Consider the following 21,441-nt stretch of genomic DNA (forward strand, 5'->3'; position numbering starts at 1 on the left):
TTTGATGGTAAGGTTGGGATTGACGTGGAGACGGTAGAGGGCAGTGTGTTCAGAGGGGGCAAGGTTCGAGGAGGGGTCCTTCCAAATAGTTTGTGACTTGAAATATTATTTCTGTTTCTCTTCTCATGGATGTGGACTAACGATGAGTATTTTCATCATTTTCTTTATGTCATTTTAACACAAAGTACAGATTGTATTATTATGGTAAATATAAATAAAGTTCTTATTAAAAAGAATGGTTAGATAAGATTGTGAAATATTTATTAATGAAAATATTGTGAATTATGTACATACTTTAAAAAAGTAAATATTAATGCATAAATGGAAATTGATATTACTTCTGATAAAACTAAAATTCTGCCTTTTTAGATACGTATAAGCTCAAATAATGTCTGAAAATATTACATTACAAAACTGTACTGTAAATGGGTTACCTTACTCCAAGCGCAATTTAGAAGTATTACATTGTAAAATGCCAAATTTTTGAATATACAGGCAGTTCTGTATGGTTACTTTCTAAATATTTTAAACATCAAGCTAGCGTTACTGATCAGGCACTCTGCATTTCATGAGGTTTAACAAATTTGATGAGGCAAACAAATTTATTAAAGAGCACATAGTAATGTAAATAATCTTGTCATACTATACTTTTCCAACCTTACCCTCACTATTTTCAGACACTAGTAAGTACAGAATACATAAATAAACTAAAATTGCCATGTAATTTATTTATATACTGCATTTATAATTTAGCAGTGCAATTCAACAAGCTGACACTGAGTAAAACTTATTTTAACTCCACTGAACTAGCTGTGGGGCTTTTATTGAGCATCAATACCTGTAGGCAGGTTAGTATTAATAATTTAACAACCCAGAGATGACTTTTGGAACTAGCTGCTTTTTAAAAATATAAAACACTAATTAAAAACCATAGCTTTGAAATTTTGCCATGGGATTTTATAATTCAAATGCTCAATTTTCTTGAAATACTGCTATTTTGTATGGTAACTACTGTGTTTATTTCTTTTTAAAATAGTGCTGATAAATGCAAATTCAATTGAAAGCACCAGTCCAGCTTCTTTTCACATGAGTAATCCAGCCTCATTTCAACATAAGTTGATGTCATTTTAAAGAAATTAATTTCTTTTCTAGCCAAAAAGAGGGCACTTTAATTGTCATGGAGGTTATTCAATATTACATAATGTGTGCACTGAAACTAAACTGTTTGTTAAACTTTGCTTAAATGTCAAGCAAGATGCATGTAGTTTAAATAACATATCAAAAATTGGAGATTCAGTGAAATACTAATCAGAGATGTGTGAGCTGGTATTACCTATAACTTTAAATTCAAAAATGATCTTACTTTATATCTTTATTATACAATTACCCAAACACTGCACAGATAAGATTGTCTAAATTCCTCAGTCATCATATCCTTCACAGTAGTTCAGTTTCAGCGGTGTTTTATCTCATCTTCCTCAGTCGAATTCTGTTTTCTTTGTCCCTCTTTTTGAGAATATTTATGAATTGATTGAAGAAATGTTCTTGATCTTTTCTCTTTTGTACCATTTTAAATCGATGATCCCTTCCATTTTTTTCTGCAAATTCCTGAAAAGTGGATCTTGAGAAGGAAGAAAGATGCAAAAGACTTGTCATGGATTAGTTGTGATATGGCATACAAAACACGTGCATTTAGTTTGAAAAGCAAATAGGAGTAAACTCCAATTTTTGAACTGATTTGTTTCAGATCATGATGCATGTTACAAAAGGACAGTAAAAGCATACAATAGGATAAATATTTCCAGTATTTTTAATGAAGGAAATTGCAATAGACTTCAAAGAAGAATGATAGACTATTCCATGGCAGTAAGACCATCTTTTTCTCTCGAGGTAAGGTTTCTTGAAACCTAAGTGCTTTAATTTGCTAATATTTTACAGGAATGAGAATGCAGCTTATTCTACATTCTACGTTGAGTTAAAAGCTTGGTACAATGACCATTCCAGAAGGTATTAACATCACAAATAATTGAAATTTGACATTACTGTGGCAAATGACAGAGCAAAAATATTGTGGTGTACAGCCTATTGACAAAAGATAAAATACTAATTTGTCACATATAGCGAGATGAGTCACGTTAAAATGGCACAATCTTGAAAGGGCAGCTGTTAGGCATTAAATATGTCCTATAATATGACACAATAATATGCTGCTATTCAAAAATGATGGGTTCAGCTCTTCAATGAGTTATGGGTTTAATTTCAATAACTAGAAAAAAAATCACATCTCTTGGGGAAGCATGTTAGAAGTCAGTAAATTACGAAGTCACATCATTGTTAAGGAGTGTTAATATATTCAAATAAAATTTCTCTCACTCCAATTCTATTGGAGGCATTTATCATATAAACCATTTAAAATAAATGGATAAACAGCTCTACAGAGCTTAACTTAATATGAATAAATTACTATTTACACATGAACATTGTTCATTTTAAATTTCAGATTATAGAGCATATTTTTCAAGATGAGATTGAATTCATGAAATAAGGATTTAATGGGTATTTGAGACCTTGTCATTTATAAATGCAATTGTACTTAAATTTAAAATAAAGATGTTACTGAGGGTCTAGAAATAGAAATGTATTCACTAAGGTCATCACTGTTATAGAATCTCAGCATAGATTTGGTCTATTCCACTACAGGAAACCTAAATCAAAAATAAGATAGATTATAAACTCATGAAAAAAGGCCAACAGGAAATTGTTGTAAGGCCTAAAGAATATCAAAGCACTTGTGCAATGAATAAATAAAAGGATAATATACAAAAATCTTTAAAATAATGTGGAAGAAGGAAGTGTTTTCATATCATGGCAAAAGGCTTAATATGGTATTTGAAATTAAAAAGGAAATGTAAATGCAAATGCAAAATCTAGTTGGGAATTCATTCATTGTTGATGTCCAGCAAACATTTCCTGGGGATAATTCAGAATTTAATCAATTAATTAAGAGGCAAAAAGCAAGTATCTCTCTCAGCTCAGTTAATAGCAGACAAGAAGCTTGAGGAACACACAAAATGGCTGGAGTAATTGTTGTGTCAGGCGGCATCTATGGTGGGAAATGTTTAGATGATGTTGTACTGCCCTCGCTGAGGTGTTGTAACATCAACTAGACCATCAGCCAAACTCCATTCAAGAATGACATGAGAGTCAGGGTGTAGAATTTTAGCTCGTTGGATTTATTGCAGACTCAATGGCATGACAGAGTGAATCAGGAGTGAAAAAGCAATGCTTCTGCTGGGGAAACAATAGGATGGCTTTAGACAGAAACTCCCAACATAAACCTCTGGCCTACTGCCAGCCAATGTGCTTTTATACTTACTACTTCCTGGCTAGACAGGAAGTGACCTAATCTGAAATTGCTTATTAAAATAAAAGTTGAATGTCCTTAATAACAAAAAAAATCATGAATGAATTGCACGAATGGCAGACAGACTTTTTGCGAGATCATATAAGAATGACTCTCATACCTTCCTGGCCACTGGATCATTCCAAGTGACAGTAGCAGACTTCGATCATGACCTTCGGGTCACTCCGAACATGGGGTAAAGAAATATTTCTGTTCACAAAGGAGTGATTATTCCATCCTACTGTTATAAGACTCTTGAATGGACCTTTAGTACAAAAATGGACTCTTGGACTAACAATCTACTTTATTATGATCTTGCACTTTATCATTTAAGTGCACTTTTTAGTAGCTGTTACACTTTATTCTGCATTGTTGCTGTTTTACTTTATTCTAGTTCAATGCACTATATAATGAGTTGAACTGTAGAACCAGTATGCAAGAGAAGCTTTTCAATGCATCTTAGTCCACTTGACAAAAATGAATCAATCCCAATACTTTATTACAGTGAGGAGAAGCATGCACCCTGTGTACTACGATTTCCCAGGAGCACATTCTGTTAGCTGGTGACTTTGGAGAGAGAAAAAGAGCTATATGTTTCTGGTCATTGACCTCCCGTCAGTACATGGCAAAATTAGAAATCAAACAATATGTGTGGGTTGGTAATAACACTATCACCTTGCTGACAATCAACACTGGCACTTCTCAGGGATATGTGCTGACCACTGCATTACTCTCTCCATTCCCATGACTGTGTCGCTAAGCACAGCTCAAATATCATCTATAAACTTGCAGATGAAACGACCATTTTTGGCAGAATCTCATGGCGACAAAAGAGCATACAGGAGCGAGACATATGATCTAGTTGAGTGGTGTCGCAATAATAACCTTGCACAATGTCAGTAAGACGAAAGAGCTGATTGTGGACTTCAGGAAGGGTAAGATAAGGGAACATAAACCAATCCTCATCGAGGGACCAGGAGTGGAGAGAGTGAGCAGTTTCAAGTTCCTGGGTGTCAATATCTCTGAGGATCTAACCTGGTTCCAACATATTAATGCAACTATAAAGAAGGCAAGGCAGCAGCTATATTTTATTAAGCGTTTGAGGAGATTTGGTTTGTCATCAAAACACTTGAAAACTTCTACAGATGTACCATGGAGAGCATTTTGACTGGCTGCCTCTCCATCTGGTGTGCGGAGGGTAGGGTGGTTACTGCATAGGCATGTAGCAAACTGCTAGAGAGTTGTAAGATTAGTCAGTTCCATCATGGGTCCTTAATATCCAAGATATCTTCCAGGAGCAGTGTCCCAGAAAAGTGGCTTCCATTATCAAGGACCCCCAGCACCTTGGATGTGCCCTCTTCTCATTGTTACCATCAGGAAGGAGATAGAGAAGCCTAAAGTCACACACTCAGTGATTCAGGAACAGCTCCTGCAATCCGGTTTCTAAACAGACATTGAAACCATGAACACTAACTCACTACTTTTTTTAAAGTTTCTGTTTTTTGCACTACTTATCTTAAATTAACTCTTTAATACACACACACACACATATCATTTATGCTGTAATTTAGGTTTATTTTTGTTTGTTTACCATGTATTGCATTGTCCTGCTGCAACAAAGTTAATAAATTTCACGGCCTATGCCGGTGATATTAAACCTGATTCTGATTCTAATTCAGAGTTGCTGAAAAGTGTGTGAGGGGAGGGGAAGGGGCGAAGAAGTGGAGAGAATAAAGGGAATGTCTGTGATAAGACAGAGAATAAGAGACACAAATTGATGAAAGTGATATTCAGCTGGGAGACAGTGGTGAAAGTTTGTTAATGATGAATATTAATTAGAGCAGATACAGAACATTTCATCGAGTTGCCATTGAATGTGATCAGTTAGTGTCACCCTCTTCTGTTCAAGTAATCACCATTGACTATCTATCTCATACTTCTACCTGCTCTTTATCTAGCTTAAAGCCCATTGGCACTTCTGTTGTCAGATGTGAGATATTTTTGCATAGCAGGGGAATTAAAGGTTATGGGGGAAAGGCAGGCAGGCAGGTAGAGATGAGTCCATGGCCAGATCATCCATGTTCTTAATGAATGGCAGACCAGGCTCGACAGGCCAGATGGCTTACTACTGCTTCTATTTCTTATGTTCTTGTAGCCGTTATGGCTAACAAGAAAATGATAAACATGAGAAATTCTGCAGACGCTTGAAATCCAGAGCAAGACGCACAAAATGCTGGAGGAGCTCAGCAGGTCAGGCAGCAGCTATGGGAATGAATAAACTGTCGACCTTTTGGGCCGAGGCCCTTCTTCAGATTAAAATAAGAACATTAGCAAGAAAGAAAAAATCCTGCATTAAACCATTCTCGTACTCTCTAGCCTGCATCACCATCTAAAAGAGTTTCTATGATTTTTTTTTTATCCAAAGTTGATATGGTAAGAGTTCTCTATTCAGATTTATACCTGCTACATTTATAGCTTAATAATGGTGTAGTAATTTGTAATGAGGAAAATATAGAGTTGGTCTATACTATTGGATCTAAGTGCCAAATATAAAACATTTATATATTGAAAAATGGAAAACAATTGTTAATAATATTACCTAGAGGAAAGTTCTATGATATGGAGAAGTGCCATTTTGTGTGGATTATCTGAATGTGATCAGTTCATGGAAGATGGTCTTATTTTCAGCCAGTCTTTATGGTGCTGGTCCAGTCATGATATTATACACAGAGCAGAACTGCAATTCCCAGTGTGCTAAAAGCCCTGAATCCTCATAATGTAGTTCATTATACATATCTCTGTACTGAGTCCAGGAACAACTTTTGCTACAGTCATAAATCAAAAGCAGAGGGGTGCTTTGTAATGAATCAAAGAAATGCCCACTTGAGGAATGTTTCCATTCCTTCCAGCATTTCCAGACATGTTCACCTTTTATTTGAGATGCTCGAGAAAAGCTGTTTTTCTATCCAACAGTACAGAACCTGGGTATTATTTAATGCTTCATATATTTTCCTTTTCATCAAAAATACCAAATGTGCAAATCATGCCTTGCATTCATAGAGATGGTTAGAAAAATATTGATAGGAATAATTTCAGACCCCATTAGAAGGGAACAATGTCAATAAAGGTCATCTTGGTCAGTTGGACAGATTAGACAGGGAATATTAGAACAGCAGGATAACGTGGAACAGGGTTTTAGTTGACAGACGACAGTTACCACCAAGCTCAATCCAGAGATCGGAGTGGAGATAGAAATAGGCCTGGATATTGGGGAGAGCTAGATATCATGGGAGAAAGTAGGAAAACTTACAAATCTAGAAATACCAATGTTGAAGGAATCACAAATGTACGTAAAAGATCTTTTGAGTGCTCATTGAATAATGGTGACTTCTCTGCCAAGGACCAAAGAAACGAGAAAAAAACAAACAGAAGGGCATTGAAAAATGTATGGAACTCCATTGCACTTCAGGCAACGTGATATGAAGCAGGTAACAAAGTGTTGGAAAGAAGAGTACCATGCACTCCATCTCTAGGAAACCAGTGTTTTCCTCTTCACAGAAATTGCCTCACCTTCTAACTGGCCCCAACATTTTAGCTGATAAGACCATAAGATATAGGAGAAGAATTAGGCCATTTTGCCCAATAAATCTGCTCCACCATTTTATTATATTAAAACAGATTCTGAGTTAAGACCATAAGACATATGAGCAGAATTAGGCTATTTGGCCCCTTGAGCCTGTTTCACCATTCAATCATGGCTGATTACTTTACTCCACCTCAGCCCCACTCCCCGGCCTTCTCCTGGTAACTTCTGATGCTGTGTCCAATCAGGATCCTCTCAATTTCTACCTTAAATACACCCAACAACCAGGCCTCCACAGCAGCCTGTGGTAATAAATTCCACAAATTCAACACCCTCTAGCTAAAAAAATTTCTATGCATTTCTGTTTTAAATGGACGCCTCTCTATCCTGAGGCTATGCCTTCCTGTCCCAGACTCCCCCACCATGGGAAACATCCTTTCCACATCCACTCTGTCTAGGCCTTTCAACATTCAAAAGCTTTCAATAAAATCCCCCTTCATCCTTCTAAATTTCAGTGTGTACAGATACAGAGCCATCAAATGTTCCTTGTATGATAACCCTTTCATTCCTGGAATCATCCTTCTGAACCTCCTCTCTGGACCCTCTCCGATGCCAGCGCATCTTTTTTCAGATGAGGAGCCCAAAACTGTTGACACTACTCAAGGTGAGGCCTCACCAGTGCCTTATAAAGCCTCAGCTTCAAATTTTTGTTCTTGTATTCTAAATCTCTTGAAATGAATGCTACATTGCATTTGCCTTCTTCACCACCGACTCAACCTTCAAGTTAATCTTTAGCGTGTTCTACACAAAGACCCAAGTTTCTTTGCATCTCAGATTTTTGGAATTTTCTTCCAGTTTAGAAAATAGTCTGCACACTTATTTCTACTACTAAAGTGTATGACCATGCATTTTCCAACATTGTATTTGATTTGCCACTTTCTTGCCCATTCTCCTAATCTGTCTAAGTCCTTCTTGAGCCTACCTGTTTCCTCAACACTATTTGCTCCACTACCAATCTTCATATCATCTGCAAACTTGGCAACAAAGCCATCTATTCTCTCATCTAAATCATTGCTATACAACATAAAAAGAAGCAGTCCAAACACTGACCCCGTGGAACACCACTAGTCACTGGCAGCCAACCAAAAAAAGATCCTTTTATTCCCACTCGCTGTCTTCTACCAATCAGTCAATACTCTAATCAAGCCAATATCTTTTCTGTAATACCATTGGCTTTTAACTTGGTAAGCAGACTCATGTGTGGCAACTTGTCAAGTGCCTTCTAATAACCCAGATATATGACATCCACTGCATCCCCTTTATCTATGCTACTTGTAATCTCCTCAAAGAATTTCAACAGGTTCATCAGGCAAGATTTTCCCTGAAGGAAACCATGCTGACTTTCTCGTCCCTTGTCTTATGCCACCAAGTACTCCATAACTTAACAATTGACTCTAACATCTTTCAACCACTGAGGTCAAGCTGGCTTCCTCCTTTCTTAAAGAGTGAAGTGACATTTGCAATTTTTCAGTCCTCTGGCACCATGCCAGAGTCCAATGATTTTTGAAAGATCATTACTAATGCCTCCACAATCTCTATCGCTACCTCTTTCAAAACCCCGAGTCCTCATCTGGTGCAGTTCATCTGGTCCGGGTGACTTATGTACCCTTAGGTCTTTCAGTTTTTTGAGTACCTTCTCCCTTGTAATAGTAACTGCACTCATGTCTTTTCCGTCATACCCTTCAACATCTGGTGCACTGCTAGTATCTTCCATGGTGAAAACTGAAGCAAAATACTCATTTAATCCATCTACCATCTCCTTGTCCCTCATTATAATTTCTACAGCCTCATTTTCTTGCGACCTTATTTCCACTCTCATCACTTTTTTATTTTTTACATACTTGAAAAAGCTTTTACTATCTACACTGCTATTGTTTGCTAGATTGCTTTCATATTTCATTTTTTCCATCCTAAAGATTTTGTTAGTTTCTCTCTGTAAGTTTTTAAAAGCTTCCCAATTCTCTATCTTCCCACTAATGTTGGCTTTGTTGTATGCCCTCTCTTATGCTTTTACATTAACTTTGATTTTCCTTGTCAACCATGATTGTACTATTTTGCCATTTGTGTAATTCTTTAGTTTTGGAATACATCGACCCTGCATCTTCCTAATTTTTCCCAGGTACTCACACATTTGCTGCTCTGCTGTCATCCCTCCCAGCATCTCCTTTCAATGTACTTTGGCCAACTTCTCCCCCCTACAACTGTAATTTCCTTTACTTCACTAAAATACTGCTATATCAGACTTTACTTTCTCCCTATCAAATTTCAAGTTGAACTCTATCATATTGTGACCACTGCCTCCTATGAGTTCCTTTACCTTAAGCTCTCTAATTGCCTCTGGTTCATTATATAACACCCAATCCAGAATAATGATCCCCTAGTAAGCTCAATTACAAACTACTCTAAAAGGCCATCTCACAGCTATTTAACAAACTCACTCTCTTGAGATCCATTACCAAGCTAATTTTCCCAGTTAACCTGCATCTTGAAATTTCCCATGACTATCATAACATTGCCCTTTTGACACGCCTTTTCTCTTTCCCATTGTAATTGGTGGTCCACGTCCCAGATACTGTTTGGAGGCCAGTATATAACTGCCATAAGGGTCCTTTAACCCCAACAGTTTCTTAACTCAATCCACAAGGATTTAACATCTTCCACTCTTTTGTCATATCTTTCTACTGATTTGATGCCATTCTTTACCAGCAGAGCCACACTGCCCCCTCTAACTACCTCACTATCCCTCTGATGCAACATTCAGCTCCCAACTACATCCAGCCTTCAGCTATGATGCAATGATGGCCACAACATCATACCTGACAATCTGTAACAGTGCAACAAGATTATCCTCCTTATTTCTTATACTTGCTGAGAGTTGCTGAGAAGAGTGTGGGGGGGGTGCGGTTGAACAAGTGGAGAGAATAAAGGGAATGTCTGTGATAAGGTAGAGTATAAGAGACACAGAGTGATGAAAGTGGTGTCTCCAGCTGAGAGACAGTGTTGAACATTTAGTGATGAATATTAATGATCTATTAGAGTTGACACATAACATTTCATTGAGTTGCAATTGAACATGACAGGTTAATGTCACCCTTCTCTGTTCAAGTAATCACCGTTGACTAATTAACTCATACCTTTACCTGCTGTTTTTTCAAGCATAAAGCTTATTGGCACCACTGTTGTCATATATCAGATATCCTTTATGGCTAACACGAAAATGATAAACATGAGAAAATCTGTAGATGTTGGAAATATAGAACAACCCACACGAAATGCTGGAGGAACTCAGCAGGTCAGGCAGCATCTATGAAAGTGAATAAACTGTCGACATTTCGGGCTGAGATTCTTCAGATTAAAATGATAACGTTAGCAAGAAAGAAGAAATCCTGCATTAAACTGTTTTCATACTCTCTAGTCTGCATCACTATCTAAAAGAGTTTCTATGTTTTATTCATCCAAAGTTGATATGGTAAGGGTTCTCTATTCACATTTATACCTGCTGCATTTACTTTGATATGGCTTAATAAAGGTGTACTTATTTGTAATGAGGAAATATAGAATTGGTCTACACTATAGGATCTAAGTGCCAAATATAAAACATTTAAATATTGAAAAATGGAAAAAAATGTTAATAATAGCTGGAAAAAGTTGTATGATATGGAGAAGTGTCATTTTGTGTGGATTATCTGAATGTGATAAGTTCATGGAAGATGGTCTTATTTTTCAGCTGGTCTTTATCGTGCTAGTCCAGTCATGATATTACACATAGAGCAGAAGTGCATTTCCCAAAGTGCTAAAAGACCTGAGTCCTCATAATGTAGTTCATTGTACATATATCTGTACTGAGTCCAGGAACAACTTCTTGCTACAATCATGAATCAAAAGCAGAGGTGTACTTTGTAATGAATCAAAGAAATGCCCACTTGAGGAATGTTTCCATTCCTACCAAGATTTCCAGACATGTTCACCTTTGATTTGAGATGCTCAAGAAAAGCTGTTTTTCTTTCCAACAGTACAGAACTTGGGTATTATTTAATGCTTCACGCTTTTTCCTTTAAATCAAAATTACAGAATGTGAAAATCATGCCTTGCATTGACAGAGATGGTTTAGGAAAATATGGATAGCAATAACTTCATCTGATCAAAACCCAGGTAACTGAGAGCTAATGGCTTCAATTTAAAGTTGAACAATTTAAGGGGCAAGTTATCATTTCATGTTTTTCAACATCAGATTTCAGCTTTGGAATGATGATTACCTTTGACATTAATTTATCTTGTTAACTAAAATCATGAAAAAACATACTTTGCAAAAGCTTACAGCATAAAAATACAAAATTGTCCAAATTAATTAATATACAATGTTTACGTCACTGGATATCCCATTTGCGGTGTAATTTCTGTTTCTTATTTGTATTGTTGTATATATCAATGTTCTCATGCAGAAAATAAAAATATGTTACCAGGAGTAAGGTGTGCAAGTCACCTGTAAAATTGCATAGTCAAGCACTCAAATAGTAATTGATTTCAAGAAGGTAAGAGATCCCAAGCACCCTGTTGTGCATGTGAATAATGTTACACCCCAGCTTGCCAATGGGCTTTGAGCATAATGGACTTTCGGATCACTTGTTGCACATAAAGATGGGATTTTGTTTTAATTAAACCATACCGCGTGCATTGTAAATATCTGATTTGCATGGACTGGAGCAGCATTGCAATCTCGTTGTCTGAGCAATGATGCCTCTGTGGAACAACAGTTCTATTCTATTTGTAACCGGGTGACCATTGGGTCTTATTCAGTATCGTTAAAAGTGTACTTAGACATCCATACCGGTAATGCAGAATAGTTGCCTGTGCCTTTCAGGGAGATGGTGATGTCATTACGCACACGCGGAATAGTGGGGAGACCATTTTGCTTTCTGCTGGAGACGTGGTAAGGTGTTGGAATTGGGCCTCCCCCAGAGTGTGCTGGGCATGGTGAGGATAGGTGAGCATTAATTGATGATATCCATGTGAATTCGTCTATGCTTGTTGGTGGATCGAGAATATCGGTAATTTGACATGTTTTACATGTGGATGCTTTAGATTTTCTGGAGTAAGTGACTCAATGCTGAATTGCAAGGCTTGGGCAAAGTTCCTCACCCGCCAAGTAGGTCAGGCTTCCTGTAATTTAACTACCAGGCAATACTTTGCAAAAGTTGTGCCAAAGTGTACCTTTTGTATAACTTTATTGTATCAGGACTGTTTGTGCATGTAACCGCGTAGTGTGAATGTTTAGTCTCTGTTTGGAAGTTCAGCATGTGTGTACGTCTTGGATGAGATGTATTCACTTACATTTTTCGCTGTTATGTATAAGATGCAGGGTGGGTGGGATTCTAATGTTGTTTGTATTGTGTTCCTTCAGGATTGCCACTACCGTATTTGTACTGTATTTGTATCATATTAGTTCTGGTATTTTTATACTGCATACGCAATTTTGTTCATACACAAGGGTGTGAATCAGAAGTTAAACTGAGATTGTAAAGGCAAGAACTGACTGTAAATTAGTTCATTTTGTTTCATGACCCTCCACTGGCACTTAAACATCGAAAGCTGATAAAAGAATTAAAACCTGAAAATATCTTTGTTGTCCTGAGCGTGTACTTTTTCCCCAGGCTATATATTCTACTCTCTTTAAGGAAGTGAAGAATATAAGAGATTCTGGAGATGCTTGAAATCTAGCATCTTATATGTGGTACTTCAAGGAATTTATCTCTGTTCAGGTTTCTATATTCCTCCTTTCCCTCTCCTCTCCTTTTTACTCTGGTGTCTTCCCTCTTCCTTTCCAGTCCTGAAGAATGGTCTCGACCCGAGATGTCGACTATTCAATTCCATAGATGCTGTCAAACCTGCTGAGCTCCTCCAGCTTTTTGTATGCTTTGCTCCAACAATTATAGATAACATTCCTGCATTAAAAATCATCTTCCAACAGATTGTTATAAAAGACTGGACATAGAGCCCAGAATCAGCCCATTTATCTGCTTCCCCAGAGAAACATTTAATAAAGAAATGGAATAATGTAAAAAGAACTGCTTTTGGTGGAAATGTGAAGGGAAAAACAAAATTGTTATTTCAGGTCAAAGGGCATCTTCCAACTTAGTATATTGAATTCTATGCTCTTGATATGATCTCTTCTGCTCTTTATTGGTAAAGCCAAATACAGATTGGATGACCAATTTGTAGAAACCCTCGGTTCAATCCACAGTTGAACTTGATTTTCCAGTGATTCATCATATTCCCAAACTGATCTCGCTGTCTCCAACCTCACATTGTTCCAACATGGCCAAAGTAACCTTTAGAAACAGCCCATGATGTTCCATTTGGGCATGTTGCAGTTTTCAGGATTTAACATCGAATTAACAATTTTTGTTATCTACTCCCTTTTTTCCTCTACTTGCCCATAAATGTAAATATAACCTTCTGTTTTAATGTGCTGTTTCCCTCATATCGCCATCTACCAGTTTATTCTGAAGTAATATTTTGACAACATTGGTCAGCAGCACATACAAAATGCTAGAGGAACTCAACAGGTCAGGCAGCATCTATGGAAATGAATTTACAGTCAATATTTCAAGCCAAGACCCTTCTTCAGGATTGGAAAGAAAGGATGAAGATACCAGAATAAAAAGAGGGGGAGGGGAAGAAGTCTAGCTAGAATGTGATAAGTGAAGCTGGGTGATTGGGAAAGGTAAAAGGCTGGAGAAGAAGGCATCTTGTAGGAGAGGAGTGTGGACCATGGGAGAAAGGCAAGAAGGAGAGGCACCAGTGGAGGTGATAGGTAGTTGAGGAAAAGAGGTAAGACGCCATAGTGGGGAGTAGAAGAGAGAAAGTGGAGGGAAAAAATTACCGAAAGGAGAAGTTGGTATTCATACCATCAGGTTGGAGACTACCTAGATGGAATATGAGATGTTGCTCCTCCACTCTGTGAGTGGCCTCAATGTGGCAAAAAAGGAGGTCATGGACCAACATTCCAGAAGGGAATAGGGATAGTAATTAAATTGTTGGCCACTGGGTAATCCTGCATTTGGCAGATGGAGTGGAGGTGTCTGAAAAAGTAGTCCTCCAATTTATGTCAAGACTGACCAGTGTAAAGCAGGCCGCATTGAAAGCCCTGGATGCAATAGACGACAGCAACATAGATGTAGGTGAAATGTTGCCTTACCTGAAAGGACTGTTTAGGCTCCTGAATGGAGGTGAGGGAGGAGGTGAATGGGTAGGTGTAGCATTTCTGTTGTATGCAGGGATAAGTGCCGGGAGGGAGATTAGTGGGAAACACGGAGGGAGTGATCTCTATGCAAAGTGGAGAGTTGAGAGGGGGAGCTAAAGTTGTGTTTAGTGGTAGGATCCCATTGAAGATAGCGTAAGTTGCGAAGAAAGATGTGTTGGATGCTGAGGCTCACTAGGTGGTAGGTGAGAACAAGATGAATTCTATCCCTGTTAAAGCGGTGGGAAGGTGGGTGAGTGTGGATATCTGCGAAATGGAGGAGATGTGGGTGAGAGCAGCATCAAATGGGGAGGAAGGGAAACAATGTTCTCTGATGTCCTGAAAAGGAAATTTTCATCCTGGGAACAGATGCAGTGGTGATGAAGGAACTGAGAAAATGGAATTTTTACAGGAGACAGAGTGGGAAGAGTTATAGTCAAGATGTCTATGGGAATCGGTGGGTTTATAGAAGACATTGGTATGTTTCCAGAGATAGAGACAGAGAGATTGAGAAAGGATAGGAAAATGTCAGAAATGGACCAAGTGAATTTAAGGGCTGAGTGGAAATTGGAGGCAAAGTTGATGAAATTGTTGAGCTCAGCATGGGTGCATGAAACAACACCAATGCAATCATCAATATAGCTCAGAAAGAGTTGGGGCGCATAACCAAGGAGGGCTTGGAATATGGTCTATTCTATGTAGCCAATGAAAAGTTGGGCATATCTGGGGCCACTGTGGTGCCCACGGCTAACCCTTGAGTTTGGGGAAAGTGGGAGGAGCTGAAAGAGAAATTGCTGAGCATGAAGGCCAGTTCTGCCAGATGGAGGAAGGTGGTGGTGGAGGGTACTTTGTTGAGAAAGAAACAGAGAGGTTTAAGGCCTTTTTGATGGTAGATAGAAGTTTATATGGACTGGACGTCCATGGTGAAAATGAGGCTGTCAGGGTTAGGGAATTGAAAGGAGATCCAGAGCAGGTGAAGTGTCATGGATATAGGTTGGAAGGGACTGAATCAAGGGGGATAGAATGGAGTCAGAGTATGACTTTCCGGGACATCTGAGATGTCCTCCTTCTTCAAAGAATGAGGTTTTCCTTCCTCCACTAGTGAAGCTGCTCTCACCTGCATCAGCTCCATTTCCCAGACATCCACCCTCACCCAATCTTCCTGCCGCCTTAACAGGGATAGGCGGCGCTTTCCGCAGAGATCACTTCTTCCGTGATTCCCCTGTCCGTTCATTCCTCCCAGCTTATCTGCAGTGACAGAAATGCTACACCTGCCCATTTACCTCCTCCCTTACCTCCATTCAGGCCTCCAAATAATCCTTACAGGTGAGACAACATATCTTCTGTGAATCTGTTGGGGTTGTCTACTGTATTTGATGATCCCGATGAGGTTGCCTCTACACTGGTGAGACCCAATATAAATGGATGGACTGCTCTGTCCAGCACCTCCGCTCCATCCACCAAAAGTGGAACTTCCCCGGTGGCCAACCATTTTAATTCCTATCCCCATCCCATTTCTAACATGTCAGTCCATGGCCTCCTCTTCTGCCACGGTGCCACTTTCAGGGTGGAGAAGCAACACCTCATATTCTGTCCAGGTAGCTTCCGACCTTATGGCATGAACAGCGATTACTCCTTCCGGTAATTTTTTTTCCATCCACCTTCCCTTTTCTTCTATTCCCCACTCTGTCCTCTCATCTCTTCTCCTCACCTGCCTATTACCTCCCACTCTCCTCTCTTATCAGATTCTTTTTTCTCCAGTCTTTTACCTTTCCCAGCCACTTAGCTTCACCTATCACCTTCTAGCTTGTTCTCCTTCCTCCTCCCCCCAGTTTTCATTCTGGTGCCTTGCCCCTTCACTTCCCATCCTGAAGAAAGGTCTCAGCCCAAAACATTGACTGTTTATTTATTTCCTTAGATGCTACTTGACCTGCTGAGTTCTTCCAGCATCGTGTGCGTGTTGCTCTGGATTTCCAGTATCCACAGAATCTCGTGTTCAGCAACCAGTTACAGACATTCCTGTTCTCTCCAGCTCTCCAGTTTTCTGTACCTTAAACCTGCTTGTTCTAATGAAAAGGCCATTAACCTGATTCTATTTCTTGATGCTGCTTGACTGGTTTAGTACTACCATTATTTTTGGCTTCTGTTTTGGAATAATGCATGATTAAATTAAAACTCCAATTTTGACACAATCGTATTTCAAAAGTTACAGCTTGGATCATTCAATATTGTATAGCTATTACATAGCTGCACACAGTGGTTTAAGATATCCAAGGATATAATGCTCCTGCTTAAGTAGAGTGATGAACAATATGCAAGAATAAACTTGCCTGTGAGACACCACAGTGTAAACTCATTGGCATCATTCTGGGAGGACTTTCCTTTGGGGAGAGATTAATGAATAATGAATTAAATCAACTGGAGTGCAAAAGAATGAGTTGATCTCATTGATGCTTAACTCCAACTGAGATCAAGAGGATAGTTGCTAAAAGGGCTTTTCTTCAAGTAGAGAATCTAAACTGAGCTTATGGCACAATATCAACTATTTACAACTGAACTTGGAAGAAAATTCTATGTTCAGAAGGTCATAAATCTTTATAATTTACTTCCCAGAGGTCTACAGATGGTCAGCCTTTCAATAAATTTAAAGCTGAGATGGATGGACTTTGGGGCACTACAGAAATTAGTGAAAAAGAATCAGATGGGAAGGTGTACTTGTAATGCAAGATTAGTGATGATTATATTTGAACAGGCTCATGGGGGCTGTATAGGCAACTTCTGTATTTATTTCTTATTAATGCATGTACATAGAGATTCTAAGGATACATGGCAGTGCATAAGAATCATCTAAGTCCCAAATTGCATCTTACAGAGCAACTTCGTAATCTTCCCAATCATTCCAGTAACATAATCCTTGAAGTAGCTTTCTTTTAAATTACACCATATAGTGACTGCTGAACCTTAAAGATCAGGCTGTTAAAGAGATTTCCAAATATGCACAGCAGGTAATGAGCGAGCCTACAAAATCTTTAGCCTTTCTATTAAGTTTTAGAAAACTAGCATTAAGGTCCTTATTTGAATGAAGCCCATTTACTAATCTTTTAGAATGTCTAAGACTAAAACTCCCATGCCAATAGGATATATTTTGTTAGATTATAACTGAGCAGAATTAAAATATTTTATTGAACTACTAATTTAAAAGTACAAGAATACCTACAGCAATCCTGGCCTCACTTGTATCCTTTAACTATCCACATCTCTGCAAACTAAAACTAACTCATTTAGTTTCTTTTCCTACCAAATAGTTTTTAACCTGTAACATTAACTCTTTCTTTCTTTCCAATGATGTTGCCTGGTCTGCTGTTTTTGGTTTAACTTCATATTTCTAGTGTCTGTAGTTTTTTTCTGGGTTTTGCTTTCTACTCAGTCTATCCTTCAGGATGAAAGTTTATTTGATTCAACATTCTATGGGTATTCCAACCAATATAGGAGGTACAGACTCTTCCAGAGATGGGATAGGACTTGGCCTAAGGGACAGCTGGGTACATAGTTAGTATGATGTGGTGCTGGGCTTCTCTGTGGTCCCTTTGCCAAATAGTCTTTGACCTGAAACATTAGCTCTGTTTTTTTCTCATTCCATAGATATTGCCTGGCCTGCTGTTTCCTGCATTTTCTGTTTTAATTTCAGAATGCTCCTTCCACACATTATATAGTCATGGACCTTGCATTTTGAGGAGTCAATGGGACCTTAAAATTCTTTGAATTAGCTTGAAAGCATTCTTGATTATTTTTTCATTGTCCATCTGGTAACCTCTTCTCATGACAGCCCAGAATCGAGCATCCTTTTAAGGGGCAAAATACAAGTCCCTGGAGGAACACCATAGGCCGAGCAACATCCGTGGAGGTAGAGGGACAGTCAGCATTTTGGGTCAAGATCATGCATTAAGACTGAAGATATAGAGGGTAATAGCCAGAATAAAGAGGTTTGGGGGTAGGGGAGCAAAGGGGAAGCTGGCAAGGATTCGGGTGAAGAGAGATTGATAGGCAATGGAATCAGGTGGAGGGGTGGAGATAGCAACAGAGACTGGGAGGTGATGTGAGACAACAAAGAACCACAGGTTATGGATTCCAACTAGAAAGGAGAATGATCAGTAGAACCAGATAAGGAGGGATGGTACGCAGATGGGAACAATATAGGAATGGGATAGGAACCTAATGGGTTGAGTGTGTAGATAATAAGCAGATGAAAACAGGTGTGGGTGTGGGAGGAAAGAGAAACTGGGTAATAAGGAATAAGTGGTGGGTTGGGAAAAAAGGATGAGCGTGAAAGGACCTGGCCGGATCGGAAGAGAAATAGTTTCAGGGTCAAGTGTTGGACACACAGGCGATGTTGCCGGCCTAAAGAACCAAGTGAGTGAAACTCCTTAACATTGGGAAAGATGGCCTAGGTGATACTGATGTTAACTCACTTATCCTTGCAGTGGATTGGAGGATTTCAAAAAGATACAACTGGTTGTATTTTTCTAATGCCTTGAGTTCCCTGATGAAACCAATTCAACTCTGGAAAGTGGTGCATGTTTTTTGGAGCTTCACATACAAATGATGTTGTCATTGTGCACTGTTGTGCAAAGAAGGCAGGGTGGTAGACACATTTCAGATAGATTTACATACATACTTAGATTTGAGCAAGCAAGCAGCAACAATACCAGAAGACCTAATGTCATCTGCTTTGTTATCTAGCCAGAAAGGCATGCAGGCAACATTAGAAGGGAAAAATGTAAACATGGTTAGTTGGATAGATTAGGGAGCCATTTGAAGAAGGGGTAAGGGAATGTTAGAACCACAGGATCACATGGAAATGGAATGTAGTTGACAGATGACAACTACGAACAAGCTCAGTCCAGAGACCACAGTGTGGATAGAAATTGGCCTGGATGACACATGGGAGAAATTTGGAATACTTGCAAATCTAGATATACCAATGTTCAAGGAATTACAAGATGTACTCAAGAGATCTCTTGGATGCTCATTGAACCATGGTGACTTCTCCCCTGCCGAAGGCCAAGGAGACAGTAGGGTGTTGAAAAATGTATGGAGCTCCACTGCACATCAGGCAATACGATCTGAGACAGGTAACAAAGTGTTGGAAATAAGAGCACCGAAGCACTCCATCTCCTGGACACCAGCATTTTCCCCTCCACAGAAGTTGCCTCACCTGCTGAGTGGCTCCAACATTTTCTGCTTTACTATCAGGTTTCTAGCATCTGCAGTTTCCTTTGCGACTTTCATGCCCTCCCTTGTTTGGCCAAGCCCATCAGGAAGAGTGTGGGTAAACGTGAGGCAATAATCGTAGGTAATAAGGCATACAGAATTAAACCTCCCTGTGCATAGCTAACATCGCCATCTTCTGCTTGGTTTCATTGCTGTTCCGCAGATTAAGGAGTATCTGTGACAAGTTTGGACAGGGCAAGTCAGAGCAGAAGTGAGCATGACTTCTTTCCTGACTGGGTCGACCGATGTTTTGCCTTCTCCACTGTCAGGTCAGCTTGCTTGGAGCTGCTGGAAATGTAGCTCAGGGAAGCCATGGGCACACAGTGATATGATGTAGAAAGCTCCAGAGAAAGGAGGTGGTGAGCTAAGTGAACCCGATATGGCCTTTATCTCAATAGTTGTCATTGCATGTGGCTAGATTATGCTGTAATGGACCCCAGGTAAGAAAATACTAAGCATCACTAGATACTAAGCCTTTTCTGTCTTGTAAAGTAGGATGGATCCAGCCATGATACCATGGGAAAAAGTGGTAGAGCTTGTTTGGTGATTCCCTGATCTGGCAAAAATCATTTGGTAAAATGGTTATTCACCAAAACTTCAAGCAAGCACCAAGATCTAACTTTGCTGGTAATAGGCAGGATCTTGAGTGTTAGATCCTTAGTACATATATGGAATCTCAGTTCTACATTTCTTTAACTTCAAGGCTGTGCACTAGGAGTGAAACCACAATCTATCTTCTTCTGGAACGTGTGTCTGCAAAGAAAGAAATGCAGTGCTATGTGCACAGCTGAGTGATTCAAGACTCTGTGTGGTGTTCTCATAATGGACAAAACTACAGCCAAGTGCCAACTGATTCACTGAATCAGTGAAAGACTGTCCCAAGCATCTGGTCTCCTAGTACAAGTAGTGGTCCATGACTCATTACAGCAGATAGTATATTCTAAACTGGAGCTTTGTTTAAATTACAGAGTCACAGAAGGATGGGGCACAGAAATAGGCCATTCAGCCGATTTAATTCTATGCTGATCATCACGCACCAATTACGACATTAATCCTACCCTAAGCTATTTATTTCCCCCCAGATCCTCAATAACTTTGCTATAGATTGGACCACTCATCTAAACACTAGGGGCGATATTAACTGAGACTAATTAATGTACCAGTCATGTTTAGAATGCAGGAGGAAATCAGAGGACCCGTAAGAAATGTGTGCAATCACAGGGAGAATATGTAATCTCTGCACAGGCTGTGAGAACAGCAGACAAATTTGGCAACTGTTGGTTATATTCTGAAACAGCAGCAAGATTTCAGGTGACGATTCCTGTCCCTGAAAGAAAAAGAGGATGACTTCTTATTTCTGCTATTTTTCTCTTTTTGATTGAAGTGGGATCAAAATATACTCTCTTCAGTGTGGTTTGCCAACTGCCACTGGCCACATCTCAGGCAAATTCTGGACTTCCCAGTGTAATGAAAAGGAATGGAGCTAAGTCATGATAGGTCCATTTGTTCTTGTCCTGCAGGCATTTAACGTGCCTTCAATATGAAGCACAAGAATGTTTTGCCCAGCGTGTTGATACCTCATTTCCTTTCTCTCTCCATAAGGCTCAAGTCCGTGTACTTCTATCTGGATGAAAGCTCCAGCAGCAGCTAAGTAGGACCACTGAACTAATCTGTGGTGCTTAGATCCAAGTGCACATTCCTGTGGACATTTTCAGCAGAATGATATGAAAAAGAGGAGGATATTCTTCAATAGCTTAATGCTGCAGGCATCGTGATTCATCCTGTTTAGAAAACTACGTTTTACACGAAGCCTACTCCTGGTACTAAATGAAGTACCATTTTGGATTTGGAAAAGTTCCATTTACATCCATTTTAAAAGCACCT

At 39.1% G+C, this 21,441-nt stretch overlaps 1 protein-coding gene across 1 annotated transcript in view; it reads right to left on the reverse strand.

Annotated features, from left to right (window-relative positions):
• Window positions 1-364: 364 nt before the first annotated feature.
• The window catches only part of tcerg1l (transcription elongation regulator 1 like), a 602,997-nt gene continuing 581,920 nt past the window's right edge, over window positions 365-21,441 (reverse strand). Inside the window, exon 13 of the mRNA XM_072239775.1 lies at window positions 365-1,621. Within this exon, the coding sequence (XP_072095876.1) occupies window positions 1,465-1,621 (157 nt within the window). The 3' untranslated portion in view covers window positions 365-1,464. The remainder of the gene's footprint in view (window positions 1,622-21,441) is intronic.

Source organism: Mobula birostris, chromosome 21, assembly GCF_030028105.1.
Source record: "Mobula birostris isolate sMobBir1 chromosome 21, sMobBir1.hap1, whole genome shotgun sequence".
Lineage (NCBI taxonomy): Eukaryota > Metazoa > Chordata > Chondrichthyes > Myliobatiformes > Myliobatidae > Mobula > Mobula birostris.